General features: G+C 40.3%; 1 protein-coding gene across 2 annotated transcripts; it reads right to left on the bottom strand.

Annotated features, from left to right (window-relative positions):
• Positions 1–3041: 3041 nt before the first annotated feature.
• On the bottom strand, positions 3042–11780 carry LOC106603270 (T-box transcription factor TBX2b). Of its 2 annotated transcripts, none has more exons than XM_014196692.3 (7): positions 10550–11780; positions 9536–9803; positions 8113–8259; positions 7016–7092; positions 6671–6855; positions 5141–5742; positions 3042–4546 (listed from the first exon to the last, which is right to left on the bottom strand). In XM_014196692.3, the coding sequence occupies exons 1-7, from the start codon at positions 10909–10911 to the stop codon at positions 4112–4114; spliced, it is 2076 nt and encodes a 691-aa protein (XP_014052167.1). In that variant the 5' UTR covers positions 10912–11780; the 3' UTR covers positions 3042–4111. The 2 variants fall into 2 exon arrangements, with proteins under 2 accessions (XP_014052167.1, XP_014052168.1); XM_014196693.3 differs by having other exon boundaries at positions 6671–6843; positions 10550–11778.
• Positions 11781–20551: the final 8771 nt, after the last annotated feature.

The raw sequence follows: 20551 nt of genomic DNA, 5'->3' as shown, positions 1-20551 counted from the left end.
CAATGGCCTCCATCATTCTTAAATGGAAGAAGTTTGGAACCACCAAGACTCTTCCTAGAGCTGGCCGCCCGGCCAAACTGAGGAATCGGAGGAGAAGGGCTTTGGTCAGGGAGGTGACCAAGACCCGAAGGTTACTCTGACAGAGCTCCAGAGTTCCTCTGTGGAGATGGGAGAACCTTTCAGAAGGACAACCAGCACTCTACCAATCAGGCCTTTATGGTAGAGTGGCCAGACGGAAGCCACTCCTCAGGAAAAGCCACATGACAGCCCGCTTGGAGTTTGCCAAAAGGCATCTAAAGTACTCTCAGACCATGAGAAACAAGATTCTCTGGTCTGATGAAACCAAGATTGAACTCTTTGGCCTGAATGCCAAGTGTCACGTCTGGAGAAAACCTTGCACCATCCCTACAGTGAAGCATGGTGATGGCAGCATCGTGCTGTGGCAATGTTTTTCAGCGGCAGGGACTGGGAGACTAGCCAGGATTGGGGGAAAGATGAACGGAGCAAAGTACAGAGAGATCCATGATGAAAACCTGCTTCAGAGCACTCAGGACCTCAGACTGGGGCGAAGGTTAATCTTCCAACAGGACAACGACCCTAAGCACACAGACAAGACAACTCAGGAGTGGCTTCAGGACAAGTCTCTGAATGTCCTTGAGTGGCCCAGCCAGAGCCCGGACTTGAACCGTATCAAACATCTATAGAGAGACCTGAAAATAGCTGTGCAGCAACGCTCCCCATCCAACCTCAGAGTTTGAGAGGATCTGCAGAGAAGAATGGGAGAAACTCCCCAAATACAGGTGTGCCAAGCTTGTAGTGTCATATCCAAGAAGATTCAAGGCTGTAATCGCTGCCAAAGGTGCTTCAACAAAGTACTGAGTAAAGGGTCTGAATACTTATGTAAATGTGATATTTCAGGGGGTTTTTCTACATTTGCTAACATTTCTAAAAACCTGTTTTTGCTTTGTCATTATGGGGTGACGTGTGCAGATTGTTGTGGGGGAAAAAAACATTAAAATCATTTTAGAATAAGGCTGTAATCAAGGGGTCTGAATACTTTCAAATGCACTGTATATGAGAACTAAAAACCCAATGAAGATATGAGAAAGGGTTCATGTATCAAGATTATGCCTGTGGCAGGGTCAGAATACCGCTTTGAATTTTGCCCCCCTATGAGACCCAAATTTACCCTTTACTCATTTTGAGGTTTGGATGAGGCACTAACTGACCAGGCATTGACTAAATGTTCATGACAAAAAGTTTTCCTCCTCAGGACTTGGGGTCGAGAGGAGGGGGATTCTCGCTCAGTTAATTGCGAAATAACAGAATGTAGGCAACAATGGGCGCTAACTAAAATGAGTTCTGTGATTATCCTTGTAGAATAAAGGCGACAAGGCTCACTAATTAGGAGCTGTGGCACTGAGTCAGTCTTCGTGCGCGGGTGTGTAGAGGTTGTGGGGCCGGCAGGCAGGCGACAGGCGCCGGTGCCTGGACAAAGGACTGTCTGCTGCTGGGTAGCAAGGATTCCAAAGTCCCAGTCCCCGCGAAACTCCCTGCCGCGACGCTTAACCCCTTCACTAGACGGTGCCATTTCCGTCAACTCTCTCTCTCTCTCTGTCACACACAGCGTTTTAAGATCAGGCTTATGACAGTATATGATTATTTTCACATTCGTCAACATGCTTGCAACCTTTTTGCTTTTTTTATGTCTTAGGCTACAGATAAAAAAGAAAGTGGTGCGTTGCAACGTTAAGCCTATTTGAACATAAACATCACCTTTGAATATCAATTTCCAATATATTGAACGACATTGACTTCTAATTTGTAGGCTACAGTTTTAACTCTGGAAATAGGAACGACTAAATATGTTGTTTGTGTGTAATAGAAGTATAGAATACTTTTAAAATAACTGGACAGCCTAACTAATATGTTCACTATACAGCCAATAGGGTATGTATAAACAATTACAGATATGGCCCCAATAATACAATGCAAAAGGCAGAAACTCAAAAACTTAAATAAACAATTATGCACTAGGTTTGATAAAAAAAGATTTCGAAATTAAGGTGAGGGAATAATGAAAAATCTAGAAAAATTATGTACATTTTATTATTTATGTGATTTCGTTTCCAATAATGTTTTTGTAGTGTAAGCTAACATTGAGCTAGGCTAGAATTAAAATGTTTATTTAGGCTATGGCTGGGACCATCCGGAGTGAGATATAAAAAATAAAAAATGTACTGACAGATCAATCTGGACTCAGGTGTAGACGAGACCAGGCTGGACACATAGGCCTATGATATACTCGTTTTTAAGAGCTATTGGATTTCAGTATTTAGTCATACATTTGTGAAGACCTCCGTTCTTTTGATGCTGAGGGTGTACTATTTAATCAACAACGGCAGGGGGCAGAACACAATTTATTTTTTGCAATGTTGGGCTTCAACAAAATGTTCCTGAAAATGTTATTGGTAGGTCATATTGAATATTATGATACATTTTAAGATGTATTATTGATTCGATACACCCATCACAGTATTAAAGACACAATATTAAAAGTTGTACTTTTTCTTTATAGTAATTACGGATTACAACTTTGATTTTGGTCAAACTTGTCATGTCAAAACAACTGAAACCCAGGCTTGGTTTGAACCTACTGTTAAACATACAGGGACATATTGGCATTAAAGGAAGGACCTGGTTTGAAATAATAAAATATACATATATTTTGAATTCTTCCAAAAAGTAAAAATATTGTTTAAACGAACTAATTGCACTCTTAGGCCTGTTATAACCCACCTAAACTCCATAGTTTATCAAAAGTTTGCTTTGATGTTAAAGCTATAGGTGCCAACACAATTGAACATGCAGAAACTGTTGCAATAAAAATATTTGCTCTTATTATCAAGGAATAAAGCCTGTAAGGCATTACGTTTTTCTTTTAATCAAGCCTTTAAATAATCTAATTCCCAAACATGTACTTCACAAGGCAAGCTTATCAATAAACGAAGACAATGAAGTAACTGATACAAAACATCACCTGAACGACACATTCATTTTTATTTAAAGTGTGAGGAGCTCAACAAAAGCATATTAATGCATATTCATTTACCCGAATAAACCAGCACAAAAGATACCAATTGAGCTACCTCTGACGAGGTAGTCTTCAGTGCTGGAGAAAAAGAAACCTGAGTTCCCCTGCCAAATGCACAGTGCTGCGCGTTGTATCGCAAAACAATGTTTCATCAACAGCATCCGAAATCCTTGGGACGTCCCTAACCCTAACACTAACCCTAGCCTTAACCTTAACCCATACCCTTACCTTAACCTTAACCCTTACCCGTACCCTGACCCTAACCTTAATCCTTACCTTAACCATTTTAAAATTCAACTTCAATGGGGTAGGGACGTCCCAAGGATCCCGAATAGCATGGTCCGGAAAGAGTATGCAGGTGGCACGCATTTCCTTCGTATTTCATCTCACTGGCAGGATAAACAGCAATGCATCACAAACATTTGAAACTCATTCGGTTAACAACAAACGGTAAATAGTGTTCATGTACAATGTATTTCCATGTAAAAGGGGAAATTATAAATGCAACAAGTTGAAATCTAAGTAGTATATACACGCCAATGTACAGATTTGAATAAATTAATAACAAGTTGCGTATTATTTTATCCTTACAGTATATTTACAGAATTGCTTTTCTTGGAAACATAAATAATTAAATCAGATTAATGTTTCATGTTGTGAGTTACAACCGTCTTTCCAAAACAGCTTCAGAAACCAGTTTAACTGTGTCTTCTTTCCATCCCTTTTGAAATCTATTGTAATGTATTTTTGGGGTGTAGCTTTATTCTTATCAATAGCCTAGTGGACCGTCCCAACATCCTCTGTTCATCCTCCGTTCCTCCTTCAGGGGCCGAGATGCTCTCCAGACACATGTAGTAGCCTACACTGACGTAAAAAATGAATCTATATCACCAATAGTATGTCATTTGATGAAGTCACCTCGTCAGCCCATAGCCACCCATCTCACTCTCAGCACAACTGTGTATATAGCCCGACAGAATCATGTCAAATATACCTTGAATGAACAGGTGGTTTTGGTCACTTTGGAGCGTCAATGGCAGGAGACATTTCTCTGGGTTGTTCCAGTCCTCTGACCAGCCTCTGTATATTTTGCAGTTCGTTAGTGGAATCCTTCTTAGATGTTTTGGGGGACGCCGTCCTCTGGCTGCCCGCTTTGTGGCTGTGGTGCTCAGATACAGGACTTGTTTCTCTGCTGCCTGATTTGGACAGGTCGGATGGTGCGTTGATGCTGCCCGGCAGCCCTGTGGTGAGCAGGTTTGTGCTTGAAGGAATAGATGTGGGCATCTGATAAGGGTTGAACCGCAGCCGTGGTCGGGAGGTGGTGAGGAAAGGGTTTCTGCCCAATGTGGAGGCTGCCGTGCAGGCGGGGAGGGCCGAGGCCGCAGCAGCCGCAGCTGCCATGTAGGTGTATGGATACGGGAACAATCCTCCAAAAGGTGGCATCGAAATTCCCTGTGTTCAAAAAATGATGGTGTTATTATACATGCACAAATGCTATAAAGACAGAATTCCAGGCCTGTCATTCTTCTTCGATATGCATGGATGGTTTTTGTTGAACGTTTACCCTGAAAACCTTTTAGAGTTACATTTTTGTCTCTCTTTCTCTGCTTCATCGATAACTGTAGCCTACAGGCTAATCAAATAATATAATATACTACTATTACAAAAGTAGGCCTATATCTATCCATAACTTAAAAAAGATATATTATTATGTTCTCAATAAAATCAAAAAAGTAATCCACAAAGTCCCAATTTTGTTTGGAATAACACAATATAGGCGGCTTTATTCATTCTCCATAAAGTCATACATCTACATTAAATATACTGAATTTATTTATTATGAATGCAATTGAAAGTGATGCTAAAAAGACGCTTCAATTGCAGAAGTTTGTGCAGGAAAACTCATAGAAATATAAAGTGTTCCTCAGCTATATCTATTGTGGTGTAATTCATTGTTGGGAAGACATTATTATTATTAGGCCTGCATGCATTGGTGATGTCATGCATGCTTGTCTGTTGAAATTAGAGTAGAAGTTAACTTTTTACCTGAGATGCTAGCATGTGCTGTGACAGGTGGAACGGGAAGTGACTATGACAGCCCGCGCTTTGAGAGGAGAGGCTTCCGTTTTCCAGGCCATTCGCTCCAGAAACAGATGTCAACAGATGCCCCATACCCATGGTGGAGAATGCCCCTGGTGCCATCGCAAACTGTCCGGGGTGGAACAACATTTGTCCCGTATTCAAAGGGTTAAAGAACTGTTGACTGTGCAAACCAGAAAAGGCCAGACTCTGCAGGTGACTCGCGCTAAAGTGTGATGGGCTCTCCGTCTGTACCATCAGAGGAGAAAACCCATCTTTCACCCCACTGATGCCCCCACTATCCGTGTCGTTCTTTGTAGGTTCCGTCTCTTTGCGGTGCTTATGATCTAACTTGTCCTTTTCAAGATTTCGAATACTGAACACAGAGTCGCTCTCTTTCCTTGAATCCAGGTAGTCGCTCTTTTTTTCCAGAAGAATCCTATCCCTCACTCTGTTATCGCCTTTAGGGCTGAGAGGAGAGGTTGGTTCCGGCCCGGGGCTGCTGGCTGCGATGGAGCGCTCCTCCTGTGGGTCAAGCTCCTGATCGCTATCAGTGCAGTTCTTGTCGTCTGTAAAACATTATGTCAAACTTCCATTAAAATATCGACATTTTATGATACAATATAATATAAGGTTTTTAAAAACTCTCAAGTCTAACTTAAAGGCTTTGGATAGCCTATAGCACAAGTAAAGCAAAACTAACTAAAGGCTATGATGTGTATGTCTAGACTATGTATAGCTTCCAGTATGCTAAAACCATTTAATATCACAACCAGCACATGCGTGGCATTACTTTATATATTATTTGAAGGAAGGAGTCGTGATTTAGTGTTAACATTCATTTCCTAACCACTTCCCTTCTGCTCGTAAAAACGTTTGGTTCGCTGGTAAGATCGGCATACATTTTGTTTTAAAGTCGTTCTATAAAGCTTCCGCAGTTGAACTATAGGCCATTGTTTAGTGCTTGGTTGATAATCGAATGCATAACTGTCGAATAATGATCTGAAAAGCATACTACAGTAATCAAGGGGCTGAATGTTTATGGAGCTGTCAGTAGATGGCGCCTTGGATCAAGTTACACTGATGCATGAAGCCTCGCTTTCATGTTCTACAGAGATATGGATACGTAAAATAGTATACTGTGGATAAATAAATAATCGTGTCTGCTATTGTTTCTCCTTTTAATTTATTCAATATTATTTTATGTTGTACCACACGTTTATACATTCTACTTAACTCTAAACCAATGTCACAACTGAGCACATAGCAAGTACAGATTTATCCACTTTCTCGCGTTTTCTTTTCTCTTACAAATATGATTTTTCTCTCTTATCCAATTGTAAACCACCCAATTATCCTCAGGCTAATGACACATAATAACAACCTTCAGGTTTGTACCCATTTGTGTTTATCAATTCTTAATTACTGGCATCTTCATAATGACCAATTTGGTGGACACGAAAAGTAATGTAAACAATGCTTTATGAGCAGTCTTACCTCGACTGTTTCGGTTGAACCTCAGTGGACTAGTTACATGTCCCAGTGGAGAATGAACCGAGTCCCCTCCGGTGGTTTGTTCAAAGGAGGAGTCATCTGAGTCGGCACAGTCCCTGTCCCCTTTAAGGTCCCGGTCCTCATACATGCTCAGCGATGGAAGGGTTAACTGCTTCCTGCAGACCGGACTGAGATTAGTTAATGCATCTGTATTTTGATCAAATCACTACACAATAATGCTCGGTCTGCAAATTATTGTTGTTTATCCCAATGGGACAATTATTTTCAATTTATGGTCATATTTTCAGGTTAATCTTTTTTAATTCAATATCGAATAAAATAATATACCTCTTTTCCCGTCGACCATTTCCCGTGTCTCTGAACCCTTTAGCAAATGGGTTGTGATCAATTTTGAGTTGTGTGATCTGTAGAGAAAACGAGAGTGCACGGCATCAACAATGACATCCTGAAAAGACTGAAATGTATTTAAAATGTACTATTCTTGGCCTACCACTAATAACAATAATAATAATAATAATAATACTGATGCCATTGATAAGCAAACTGATTAATCAATAAGCATTATTGATGGAATAATATTTGTAACAATAGCAATGTTATGGTGCTGGGGACTGCTGTGCTTGTTATCTCGTGCGCTCTAGAGGCAAGACAAGCATCTCTGTTGATGAAGTGTAATTACTAAAGCTTATCAATTATTCATTATTCTTCTTAAAGGAAAGTGATGTCATTTTCTCAGAAACTGAACGCTACTTTTTATTGAAAGCTACTTTTTAAACTTTAATTGCACACATTCACGGCCTTGTTAATTTAGGAACAATACTATTCGTTCATGTATTCATTTCCGTCTGTCCTTTTGAGTTTTTAGAAGCTGTGTGTGTTCATGCTTTGCGTTAGTGGATTGCATGCTTTGATTGTTCAGAACTGTGTTGGAGTCTTCATGCAGTAGCCCAAGGACATAGTGAGGATAAGTGCCTTCTAATCGATTGTGACTCTGTACCATACATTTAATGATACCAACAAGCCCACTAGGCCTTCAACATGTACTCCAATTAACATCAACAGCGAGGGCTTGCTATAGCCAACATTAGGCATATAAAATAAGTTATTGAGACTAGAACATTCCACATGAAAGTTAACTGACACCTCAGGTGCAACTATCAGCATATGTGTGTGTGTGTTACACACACACACACACACACACACACACACACACACACACACACACACACACACACACACACACACACACACACCCATAAGTTAAAAAAAAACTCAAACATAAATAGAACAGGCCTGATTTTGAATACACAACAGTGAATACACAACAGTGAATACACAACTGTGTTTACACATCCAGCAGTCAATATTCAATATTCTAACATTTAAAATAGGCGTTTCGCATATTATTTTCTGGTAAAGCTTACCTTGTCATTCTGATATGCAGTGACAGCGATAAAATCTGTCTCTGGAAAAACATATGTCCGGAAGGTGCTGTAAGGGAGCTTCAGAATGTCGTTGGCCCTCACGATATGAAATCTGGGCTGGTATTTATGCATCGAATTCAGGATAGTCTGAGAATGCAAAGAAACAGAAAATATGTTCAGGTGATCATGCTGATACACGTTTTGGTTTGAACTGAGATGATGATGACAATAACAATGATGATTTCTTTGATTTGTTGGCACTTGTATTTCTTGTGTTATTGCAGGGAACTTATGCATTCCACCGAAACACACACTGTGTTAATAAGGCATTATTAATTTCTATAGGCCGATGATTTCCTCTACAGTGAAATAAAACAAATATAGGCCTACTACAAAAGTTGGTATACTATTTCGAGCGTTTACGCTGACAATGCAGACTGACCCAATGTTTTGCATTGGGCACAGCCCCTAACATCCACGTTCTAATGTGGAACTAACGATTCTGATTATGCCTTATCATTAGCCTTATTACATGTATAGGCCTATATAAACCCGTTTCGTGGGATTATACATTTATGAAACCTTTTGTCAAATGTTTTACTGCACTATTGTCAATTAATATGAACCTATGAAGGATTTGCAACATCTTTGAAAATGTTTCAAAGACTTCATAAATGCGTAGGTTATGTAGGCTAAAACATGGTTATGAAATCAACAGCTATTGTAACACTTTGCCTACTTTGATTCGTCATAACCTGCATGAGACATGCAAAAAAACGGAAAGAGCAGGCAACAATAACTGAATTACTGTTTATGTTATTGCTTTTGCATGTAAGTATTGGGTGAGTATCTGCTACCATTTCAAAGCGCCCCACTTGCAATCTTTTTATCAATTCAAGAGAGATCAAGTCTGCCCTATGTCTTTGACCTGGTTCTAGCTACTTGACTTAACTGCAAACTTTGTCACTCTGCTCCGCACCAAAATATACCACGAATGAAATATTTTTAAAGACAATAAATCAAATCTGATCCACTGTTGTTTAGCCTTAAAACTATTTTGGAGATGCATGGTGGGTTAGTGTTGTCCTGTCAATGTTTTTGTGATATTCTAATGCATCATTTTGCATTGTCGTTGGTTATCAATAAATGTTAAATCATTTATCAACTGATGTTATAGCCACCAAAAACATTACAAATATAGATTATTCTAGGCCTACTATTGACGTCATAATAATATGTACCATAATTACATTAGGTCTAGGCCCTACATAGAATCCAAAATCCTTTATGTGCGTCTACAAAATAGCAGGAACATCCGCAACATCGACATTGAACCCTTGTCAATAGCCCGGGATAGTTTTACACAAAAGGCAAATTCATCTTTAATCGAAGCATCATGAAATTAAATCAAGAAATGACGTACAAATCCATGCTTGTCGGAGATATTATTAGTCAACTTGAGTTTATGAAATGCAACAGGCTTCGCCATCCACTGCTCCCCTGTGGCAGGACTGTCCGGATGGATGTACATTCGTTTGGGCATCTCCGGGTCGGCTTTCCCAGCTACCATCCAACGCGAGTTGTGGAACTTGTAGCGGCAGTCGTCAGCAGAGACTATATCCATTAGAAGGATATACTTGGCTTTCTTATCAAGCCCATTGACACGAACTTTGAATGGGGGAAACATCCTCCTGCAATAGAGTAAAACAAGAGTGAACACACGGGGCCTGTCAATCATCTGGCATAAAATCATGGCATTCGAAAAATAATAATATTTGGATTTTATGCACCTTGATTGTACTATACCTAACTGTAAACATATGATATTTCTAATTGTTTCTTTGAGAAGAAAATATAGGTTATCTAAAGTACTGACTAAACCGAGGGGGTGTTGGCTACACGAAAATGTCTACGGGCACGCCTTGGAATTCAGCACAAAAGTTCGCATATATAGCCTAACCACACCACTTACTCTTTTCATCTTCAAACACACTTGTTTCGACACATGCATGCATTGTTTGTTTGATTGAATTTGTTCATTAGTTTGTTATTATCGTGTTAGGCCTATCCCTATAATGTGTGAACAGTAGCCTATGCTTATCCTAAATCACTCAATAGACAGACTTTCATAAACAGTCCAATTTCGTTAATTAGGGGTGCAATGTAAATATAGATCTGTGTTTTTGAAGACAATAGTTGGCTACTAATGCAGTAGCCTAGGAACCTACAAATCTCTCATAAATATTTAAAATCCTATTCGGCAGCACCAGCGACACCGCCTTCTGGATTACTATTACTTGATCAAGTATGACTATCACTATGAGTGATTAATTTATAACCATTTCCTAATAAAATAAACTTACTCAGCAGTGCACATAACATTGCCTATAATATGCACGCATAACAGTAGCCTAAATAAACGGAAGCATGTCTTTACCTTCCTGATTTCGTAATAACCATCTCGGTTCCTATTTTGTGAAATTGGTCCCACAAATCCTTGGCCTCCAGGTTGACTTTTGGGTCGTCCTCCACCTCTTCCTCCGGCTCCAAGCTCTTGAGGGAGCGGAGGTGAGCCGCTTGATGGTGATGACCCAACGCCGCGTGGAGTCCCGCTTCCGCGGCTCCAGATAAAGCATGGCCTGATAGAGGTTTGGTGAGAGCGCCGTGAGACAACGTCAGTCCAGGGAAAAAGGAAGGCTGTGCAGCTGCAAGGAAGGCTGACATAGGAAAGTCGGTCGGCCGGTGAGCGTGGAAAGGGTGATAAGCCATGGCAGTCCCTGTGTAAACTGGATCTCTCATCGGTGCATTCAAAAATTGATATAGAATGATTATACGCTATTTATGTCCACCCTCAGTAGACGTAGCCTATTGGTGTGTGTATCCAAAAGACAGATGTCTTCGTAAATCGAGCAGAAATATAAAAGTAGTTTCGCGAGCTCAACCAAGAGCGAATGCGTCCCAGACGTCTCTAACAGACCGAGGGAAGAAATGAGTGTACTGCTACTCCTGATGCTCGGTTCCCACACAGCACCGTGATAATATCCGTCGAAGAGACGGCATCGACACCTCGAGAGTAGAGCTGGGCTTCGCTTATTCACCCAAGTAACTTTCGGAAAAAGAAAATCACTCTTTACTCGGATAGGGAGTTCGAATTGAGAGGTCTTGCTCTGACCACCGTGGTATTGTGACTGTCTAACATGTCTCTCCTCCCTGGATCCCGACACTAATGAACCAAGCCCACTTGATTGCCGATTTTACGCTTTCCGGACCAATTGTGGAGCTCTATAGGCGTGGTTTTGACAGCTTCGGCCAAGATCCGTAAGGGAGGGTGGGGGCTAAAAGGTGTCGGAAGCATTAGCAGTAAGAAAACATGTCAACAGAATAAAATATTAACCAATGACATAGTAAAGATCTGGAAATCCCTCCCCCAAACTACGAATCGAGCACCAGGGCTGGCTTTTGCTGCACGGCCGGTGAAGAGGACGGATCCTCCGACTGCTTAGTCGTTTCGTGAAGCTTTCACACCGTGGGGGGGACTAGCCTATAGAGCCTATACATACTATCTCAAATCTCGACTGGGTTGAAATTATTCGGTCAGTAAAACCTGATTTGAAAACATGGCATTCATAGGGCTACTTATGAACGAGTCTGTAAATAAAACAACAGCTATTATCCCTACAAAACCTTTTGTATCGAAGCGAATGTCTCAGCGCTGGCTAGGTAAACAGACCGCTGCTAGGCTACTACAATGCCTTGCTACCTGGCCTACAATTTGGTTGTGTTTTAAAAAGTAGACTACTGAGCCTACTTTATGGCGTGTTTTGATGATGCGCTGTTGCACTTTTATAACGTTGTAATAGGCTATATTAATATTCATAAACAACATATTTATAACTATGCTATTGATATGTGCCTTTCACTAGCAACACATTGATCATTTAACAGCAAATACATGTAGCCTACAACTTACAAATAAAAACATTTGTTTCATGGATTCATAGCCTATATCGAAGCACAGAAAAATAGCGATTTGAAGCGGTGAGAGAGCTTGTTGTCTCGGAGAGATGCATACAGTTAAAACGGAGCTGAGGCGAAGAGGGCTTATATCTTTGAGGAGTTATCATGAGTAATTCAATCGAACGGAAATGCCTTCATCCTCGAAACAGACAAATTTAAGATAAGGATACGTTTTTTTAATATTATTATTTTCACGAATCTACGGAAGTAGCCTATTATGGGCTACACTACTTTTTCAGCAATTTACGAAGTTCTTTACCATAGCCTACAGAATGTATCCAACATTGACACAAACAACATTGACTATTCTAAACAATAGCATATCATATAATTTAAGCCGGAAAGAGTTTATGAATAGACAGTGGTAGGCTATGTTAGACGATTTGTCGGGAATCGCAAGTAGGCTACTGCTCCTCAGACTGCGTTATCCAAGATGGAAACGGGCGATTTTGTCAAACTTCACATACTATCGTTGTGTGTGATTCCCGTGTAGCGATATAACTTTCTCCAAATACCATTGTGTATACCTTTAAGATGTCCATTCGCAGATCATTGATTAAGTGGGACTACGTTTGTTAAGGAGCTCTTGGCGCCAGTCTGCTGGCGTCCCACAATAAGAACCCTCTCCTGTCACTTCATATTTACCCCCAAATCTTCAAACAGCGTGCTCCAATCCCCTCTACATTCCATCCAAGGCTGCAGCCCATGATAGATCTCCAACTTCGGATTTCCTGCACTAGACACATATATGCGGTAGTTTAGCTATACTTATTGATTCGAATACAGAATTTTAATGAATGACGGACGAGGTGCAGGTGCAGTTGCAGGTTTAGTGCGCGATTACGTGGATACTAAGTTCCCAGACTCAACCCAAGCTTTAAACACATTCAAAATTCTGCTGAATACACCGCACCGCTGTCATAATGGTGAGACTTAATAAGAACTCTCATAAACGTTAATGCAATATCTTTTCAGTTTAGAGCCTATTTTCTTTATATTTTGGTGTAAAATTGTTGATCTGAGAGTATCTAATTTTGAAATAATTGTCTCTTGTTTGCATTGAAGAAAATGATAAGATTATCTTATTTTGAAAACATACATTCACACAGAATATATTAGTCTACTAAAAATAGTTTTTACTTTTTTAGTGACGAGGTGACAATTACTTTGCAGAGATAATGACTGTTAAAATTACATTTACAGATCGGTCAAACGATTAGGGGAGAAGAAGTGGAATATGGAAAGTAGGCCTATACACCGTAGGTGTCGATAAGGGTGAATGGATGAGTCCATTGAGATTTTTAAAATGTGTTTCTTGGAGTTAATTTAGTATGACACAACCTTATACGACTATCAAAAATCACCAGACTGGCCTGCAGACGTAAGGCATTCTCACGTGCAACATTGCGTTAGTTTTAAAACCAACAGTAACAGGGAAATAGGGAGGTCAGAAAAGTAATCGATAGTATATTCTTAGTCAGGCAGAATTAGGAAAGTGAAATGCATTCATTTTAACAGAATGCCCGTTTTCATACATTACTTTGCCTGTTGACACATTTTATTGGAATATGGGCCTATATTGTTTATTTATTAGGCCTAAAACTTTTTATGGCAAACATTTGTTTTAGAAACCTAGCCTACTTAAACTTTGAAATATAACTTCACATTATTCACAAAATGCAATATGATTTTTCAACCAGGCAGGTTCAAACGTTTGGGAAAATGCGTCATTTGCAGAAGGAAAAAATACAACGCATGAAAAACATTTATTTAGTATTCTTTAATTTTTTTTACACTGATTATGATTGGACTACATGTTTGGTTAAGGTTAACGTCCACGCACCTACAGGCTTACATATAACTCTGTCACATGAGGCCAATTATGGGTGCTTGTGTCTACAATTCCCAGACCCACAACATTATAGTTACGGCAGTGTTAGAGCAATGGTAATGCACAATTAGTGTACAGTCTGACGGCAGTTGCTGAAATAAAGTAACAGGAAAAAAACACTATTTAGCTATTATTCTTTTTCACTACCACATTTTGTCCATTAACTAGACTAGCCTACTGCTCCTCCATATTTTGAGCTGTTGAAATGAAAAAAGGATTTACCCCGGGTGGAGACAGATAATGAGATCCCATGTAGGCTATATGTCATTCAAGTAATTATATAAACCAAGGCGGACATTATGCTCAATTAATTTGTTTTAGACTTTGTTTTAAAACCCTACGAAATATATAGGTTCGTTGATGGTGTGGCTAGCCTATGAGTTACCTTGGTGAGTGCACAGTTGGACTTTTGTATTTAACTTAACTGTTGATTTGAACTTTAACTTCAATTTAAATCATTTATACTGTTGAGAGCAGTCAGTGGGTGAATTTGTATTTGTGGACATGACACCGAGAATTAGGTGCACAAATCAGTAGCGATATAGCCTAGGCCTATAACCTACCAAAAAGTCTGCATGTACCAGCCAGCACATGTAACAGGCAGCACATGTAAGGTACAGGGCTGTACACTTTAGGCTATATGAGGGAGCATATCCGCATATAAACACCAATTATTTAAAACTGATCGCATACATGTTCACTTTGCCCCCTACCATAATGTATGCTCTTATAAATACGCTTTACATTTCCCTTGAATCTTTTCATCATTCCCCTTCCATCCCTCTCTCTCTCTCTCTCTCTCTCTCTCTCTCCTCTCTCTCTCTCTCCTCTCCTCTCTCCTCTCTCTCTCTCTCTCTCTCTCTCTCTCCGCAACTGATCCTCCGCTATATTTATCCTGAGGACTGAGTTCTTGGCGCCAGACCGTTTAAGACCTGTCAGAGTCCCTCATATTTCCCGGTCACATAGCCAAGGCAACTAGTCTCCAAGCCTCAACAAACTCAACCAATCACCTCCTCCCTCTTACGGATGGTCAATGCCCTTCACTGCACTCTTCGCGTCATTCATTCATTCATTCAAATCTGTCTTTAATCTCCTTGCATCACGTCAGTGTTTGGGGGTTTAGCAATTTGCTCTTCGTCGTGGTTGTCTCATCTCATTGACCCCAGTCAGTGGGACTGTCGTTCGGTTCCCTACCCCCGCCAATTCAATATAGGACATGTTGTTCAACATAGGACACTCCAAAGGCCTTGTCCATATTAATACATGCTATTTTAGCTGGAGACTTGAAATGGAATATGGGCTAATTAACCTGCTCAGTTTACCTCACACTCATAAACTCCATAAGGTGATCTTGGCAGAATACTTATCATTAGGTTATCATGTCTGGAGGAGGACACTGGCTCCGCTGGGATCGGGGATGTGGGAATTAAGGCCTAGTTCTGAAGAGCACCTTTCACTTAGGTAACAGGTGGGGGCGCCAAATTAAGGGCCTTTAGGGAATTGAGAAGAAAGACGTTTTTCAATCTAACCCGATGTTTCGCCCTCAAAATATGATCTTTAGACTAAACGTGTATGTATATTCATTTAATTTAGGTGACTATAGAGAGTCATTTGTTTCTTAAAATCTGTAGCATGCTTTTCCCCTTGCCTTGTGGCTGCCATTGCCATCATTATAATGATTGCATTCCCTTATCATTACCTGTAGAGTGGAATTGTGGGCCTGTTTATATCTGTTCAGTAGCCTACTTAGTTATGTGCACCATGCAGTTGAAATTAGTTGACCTAACTATTCGTTTATTTTATTTTCATAAGGAGGGATACACTTTGACTCTTTAATTGAAAACTCTACTCAACTGCCGCATCACTGAGCCGATCGAAAGCAAGAAATGGTTGGTTGATCAAAAACAGGTCTTATTGGGAAGATTAGAGGAATTCATATCAACTCGCTTCTTTGAAACCTAAAAAGCCCTACCACAGTGGATGCTTAAATGTTATGTTCACAGAGAATTTACTGAGTAACCACAGTTTTTAGTTTTTAGAAAAATTGATGACAAAAATAAAGTCAACAAGGAGATTTCGAATCAAATCTATTTTGTGGTAATGGTATATAAGCTCACCAAATGTATATATTTTAACAGTTTACTATAACTGGGTTTACCTGTTCTACTAATCTGATAGGTGCAGACGATCAGCAACATTTAATATAACCTACACCATATGGTGTAAAGTTGCCTATTTGAAAATAACTGAATTAACGAAGTAAATGAATACATTTATCTGTTTGATGACAGCACAAATTAAACAGGAAGGTAGCCTGTTGGTTCAAAGTTAACATCCAGATTATTATTGAAATATGCATGACTTTGATATTTTTCAATTATTAGGCCTATTTCTCATCAAACACGTCGAATAACAATTAATACCACGTGCTCTGGCCTCTATTATTAATACGAATAAATTGGTGGTTTATCTTTTACACTAAACTCTTAATAGCTTAATTATAAATTATAAATACAAATATTGTTTTGTAAGTTGTTGATTTATTAAACACTTTTTTACATATAATAATATATATTATTCTACTATAAACAAATATTCCAACTGTCACTGCAAGAACTGCAAGAATATTCAACGCATTTCCATAATGGATTTCCTGATGGAAAAGACCAGGGAATTTAGGACTTTTTTCAGGTAGGCTATCGAGCGTTGGGCCAGTAACCGAAAGGTTGCGGGATCGAATCCCCGAGCTGACGAGGTAAAAATCTGTCGTTCTGCCTTGAGCAAGGCAGTTAACCCACTGTTCCCCGGGCGCCGAAGACGTGGATGTTGATGAAGGCAGCTCCCGGCTCCTCTCTGATTCAGAGGGGGTGGGTTAAATGCGGAAGACACATTTCAGTTGAGTGCATTCAGTTCTACAACTGACTAGGTATCCGGCTTTCCTAATTCCCAATTCTGCATCATCTCCCTAAAATAACAATTCTGAAAATTGGACATATCATATTTTAGATACATTTTTGGCATCTGACAATCTCTAATGAAAGCCACAATTTGAATAATGACCAAATGAAATAGCATAGAATGCCTACTTTTACCTGTCCATGAGTGTCTCTCAACTGAACTGCTAGCCAGATACTTGCAAATCTATATGAAGTCGATATTTACAGAGCATTGAAGTGCTTATAGCACTACTCAATAAGGTAATGGAAACTGTATACAGTATGAAAACAACAACCGTTTTTACAAAATGTCTTATCTAATAATTAATGTGCGAAAGTAAAAATTAATGTGAGTGAAGACAATTATTCCCTATTGTTGTTGGAGTTTCAGGAGAGAGTGAGGATTTGTTTTGAGGCTGTTGTCTCTGAGGGATGATGCCAGCCAAACGGGTCTAGTAATGCCAGAAATATACATTATAATATTGCATTACTCCTCAAGGACACTGCTTTAAGAGACCTGTGTAACAGTGAATCACTGTGCAGACTGAGTCCTGATTCAAAAGATATGTCTTTGTTTTTGTATCTGTTTTTCATTCCTTCAATAAAGACCACTTCAGCACTATGGTTCGCTCTTGTCCTGCCTCCCATATGAATTATGTTTCAGCTACAAAAGAGCACTTAATGAGTTGTTTTGTCTATACTCCTTTACATGTCCGCAATCGCCCGAAGGCTCATTTAAAACAGACTCAAACTTTTTCTCTGAAGAAATTACATTCTCTCTTATCATTTAATATTATTATGCAATCCTCACTTGAAACAAGTCACATGGACTGACTGACATGTACACATAACAATTTGTGATTAATTGAATGCGAAATCAGTGCCCAGTGAATATAACACAGATGAGTTACCGTCACTGAGGTTAGACTCAGTTTCAGTTTTTATGAAACATGCATGACTCAAAACAGAACTAATGGTGCTGCGATAATACTGTTCATGTGGACATACAACAGGCGGAAAGTGCCACGGATGCACAATTCATCTCACAGTCAAATTCAACAAAAACAGCATCCTCTTTACCACACTGCATGTGATTGCGGTTGTTAAGGGAAGTGTCATGCTAGGTGCATTCTAGGAGCTTCTGTAAGCACTATAAAGCTGCCTTTGGACCAGGCTAAAGGGCATCTCCAAGTTAATTATGGTTCATGAAACCTTCATCAACTATTGGCATGCTTCATTATTGTCAACAAAGTGTGATTTATCATATGATACAAAATTAAAACCATCTGACCATAACGCATGTGATGGCCTTTGGACTAAATTATGCCACTGATGCCTCTGCTTTAGTACAGCATCCATTACATTATCTATTCATTTGCCATTTTGTAAAGCAATAATCATATAATAAAAAAAAAAACTTGTATAAATCGATGTGACCTATTTTGCGAGGTACTTTGTTGTTTTCTTGGTGGTACAGAGTGTTTCCTTACTTTGTGTTGGTTGGTCATCTTGTGGGCCTGTCTTGGTTCAGTGATTCTCCCCTGATCAAAGGCCTAGCAGAGCACGAGGGGGAGGCTAGCTAGTCTCCTGTGTTGTGGACTGTAAGGTGAACGCAATAACCTGACAGGTCAGCATCTCCCAACATCAATACTGCCACACTGCCCTGCGGAATGTTCCCATCAGGGTCAGGTAAGGGATTGGCCCGTGTGGGAGTGGTATAACAGCTTTACCATCTGACACAGAGACTGATCAATTGACAAAAAATGGCATACTCTCCATAGCTTGTTGGAGGGATGTGTTATAGGTTGTTAAGGTTATGTGTGTTAACAATATGTGTTTGTGAAAGGCTCTGGACAGAAGAACTATCATTATCTGTCAGATGGAATCCATTATCTCCAGACCCATAAATATGTGCAAACATGTTGGAAACAATTTGCCCATCATTTTAAAAGTTATCTCAAATTACAAAATTACTCAAAGGTTTCCTTTCCTTGACAGTGAGAGGCTGCAATCCATGCTTTGGTTTTGTTTACTCATCTACAGCCACCAACGGTTAACATTAGCATTGACGACCAAAAAGCAATGGGAGTGGATGGGGAACAATTAGAATGCTTTTAAATGGATGTTCAAATAACCTTAAATTCTCAACCCCCAGTAACGACACAATGCCACAATCTGCTGCCCAGGGCGATAGAAAACATTATACACTTTTTGTTACGTTTTGGGAAACTATCCCTTTAAATCCCTGTTTTCTCCTCTTTTGATATCTCTGTCTGTTCTTTCTTCACTGAATTTGAAAATTCAGACAGTCTGTATTCTGTCCCTGTGCTGCACTAAGGGTTAACTGGCTGGCAAGCCAGTGTAGAGAGAGCAGACAGAGTGAACTGGTGAGCTAGAGGGGAGTTGGATGACAGGAAAGGCTTGAGCTAGGAAGTGATCTCAGTGGTCCCACACAAGACGAATGGCTCCCTAGATACAGACGGTAATAACTTGTAATCAAAGCCATGAGACGGGTACGGGCCGGGGAGGTTAGGTCAGGACTGAAAGGAGCGATAGGAGGACATTAATCGCACCTCTCCTCTCCCCTTTCATGAGGTGCAGATGAGTGGTGAGGAGGTGAGGATGTTTGTTTGTTTTTCTCAGGATGGGAAGAGAGCCACATATGTGACATTTCCTCACTGACAGGCCGGTAGGCAGGCAGGCGGGTGTGCAGAAATTGTACAGTAGAGTTTGAAATGAAGGGAGGCAGGATGATGATGGGGTCTGCTTCTCCTCACTCCCTGCTGCTGAGGCGGGATGGTCCCTGACACCCCCCGGCCCCTCCCAGCACCAGCCCCAGTCAACAGCACATCAGAGGAGCGCTGGAGCAGGAAGGAGGCAATCAATCTGAGCGACGGCGTACGGCTTTCACCTCTCCGGTCACAGTCCACACCTGGGACACATTCAGCAGAATGTTAGGTCACACAGGGCTCCAGGCGAGTCATCCCGAGGTCGAAACTGTAAAGTAGAAATCACGTCTGAAGGCTGTAGACTCTCTCAGTGATAAACAGGAATAAGAGAAAGAGCTCAGGCTGGAATTATGGCTGAGCAACCAGACTGCAGTGCTGATGCATCTCTGCAGCAGGACCCTTTTATTCTCAGGAGATCAAAGGCAAAGCAAGTACATACAATATCGGTTTACAGTCATTATCAAGACATTTTTTACTGGGTACACGTTGTTCTCTTCTCATTATACAGGATAGATTCATACCCATGCATATCGCATTGCGACGATAGGGAATTCATTTTTCGATTGTTAATGACACGTTATTTCATCTAATCCATCCTTCCTACTGGAAGGAACACACACACACACACACCTCCATACAGCCAGAGGTTGCACAGACTTCTGGAGTAATCCATAATGATATCACTTTCGCAGCCAAAGCCCAGGCTCCAGTACCACTCTCTGAGCTTCAGCTCCCAGAGGAATGTGAGTGTGGCTCATTATTCTAAAGGATTTCAGCTGATGAACTCGACCAAAGATCTTAAGGCTTTCTTCTGCATCTTAATGCATCCACATGTGTGTTGTCCCTATTTCTGTAGCCAGACCAGT

The sequence above is a fragment of the Salmo salar genome, chromosome 04 (assembly GCF_965601325.2).
Source record: "Salmo salar chromosome 04, fSalSal1, whole genome shotgun sequence".
NCBI lineage: Eukaryota > Metazoa > Chordata > Actinopteri > Salmoniformes > Salmonidae > Salmo > Salmo salar.
The sequence above is the reverse complement of the archived record's forward strand: the minus strand, read 5'-3'. Positions and strand labels throughout refer to the sequence as shown.

Excerpts from the sequence above, each read along its gene's own strand:
- LOC106603270 (XM_014196692.3), bottom strand. The coding sequence starts at position 10,911 with ATGAGAGATCCAGTTTACACAGGGACTGCCATGGCTTATCACCCTTTC. Across the intron at positions 9,804-10,549 it reads GTTATTACGAAATCAGGAAG|GAGGATGTTTCCCCCATTCA; the intron begins GTAAAGACATGC and ends ACTCTATTGCAG. Across the intron at positions 7,093-8,112 it reads CTGCATATCAGAATGACAAG|ATCACACAACTCAAAATTGA; the intron begins GTAAGCTTTACC and ends TTTTCTCTACAG.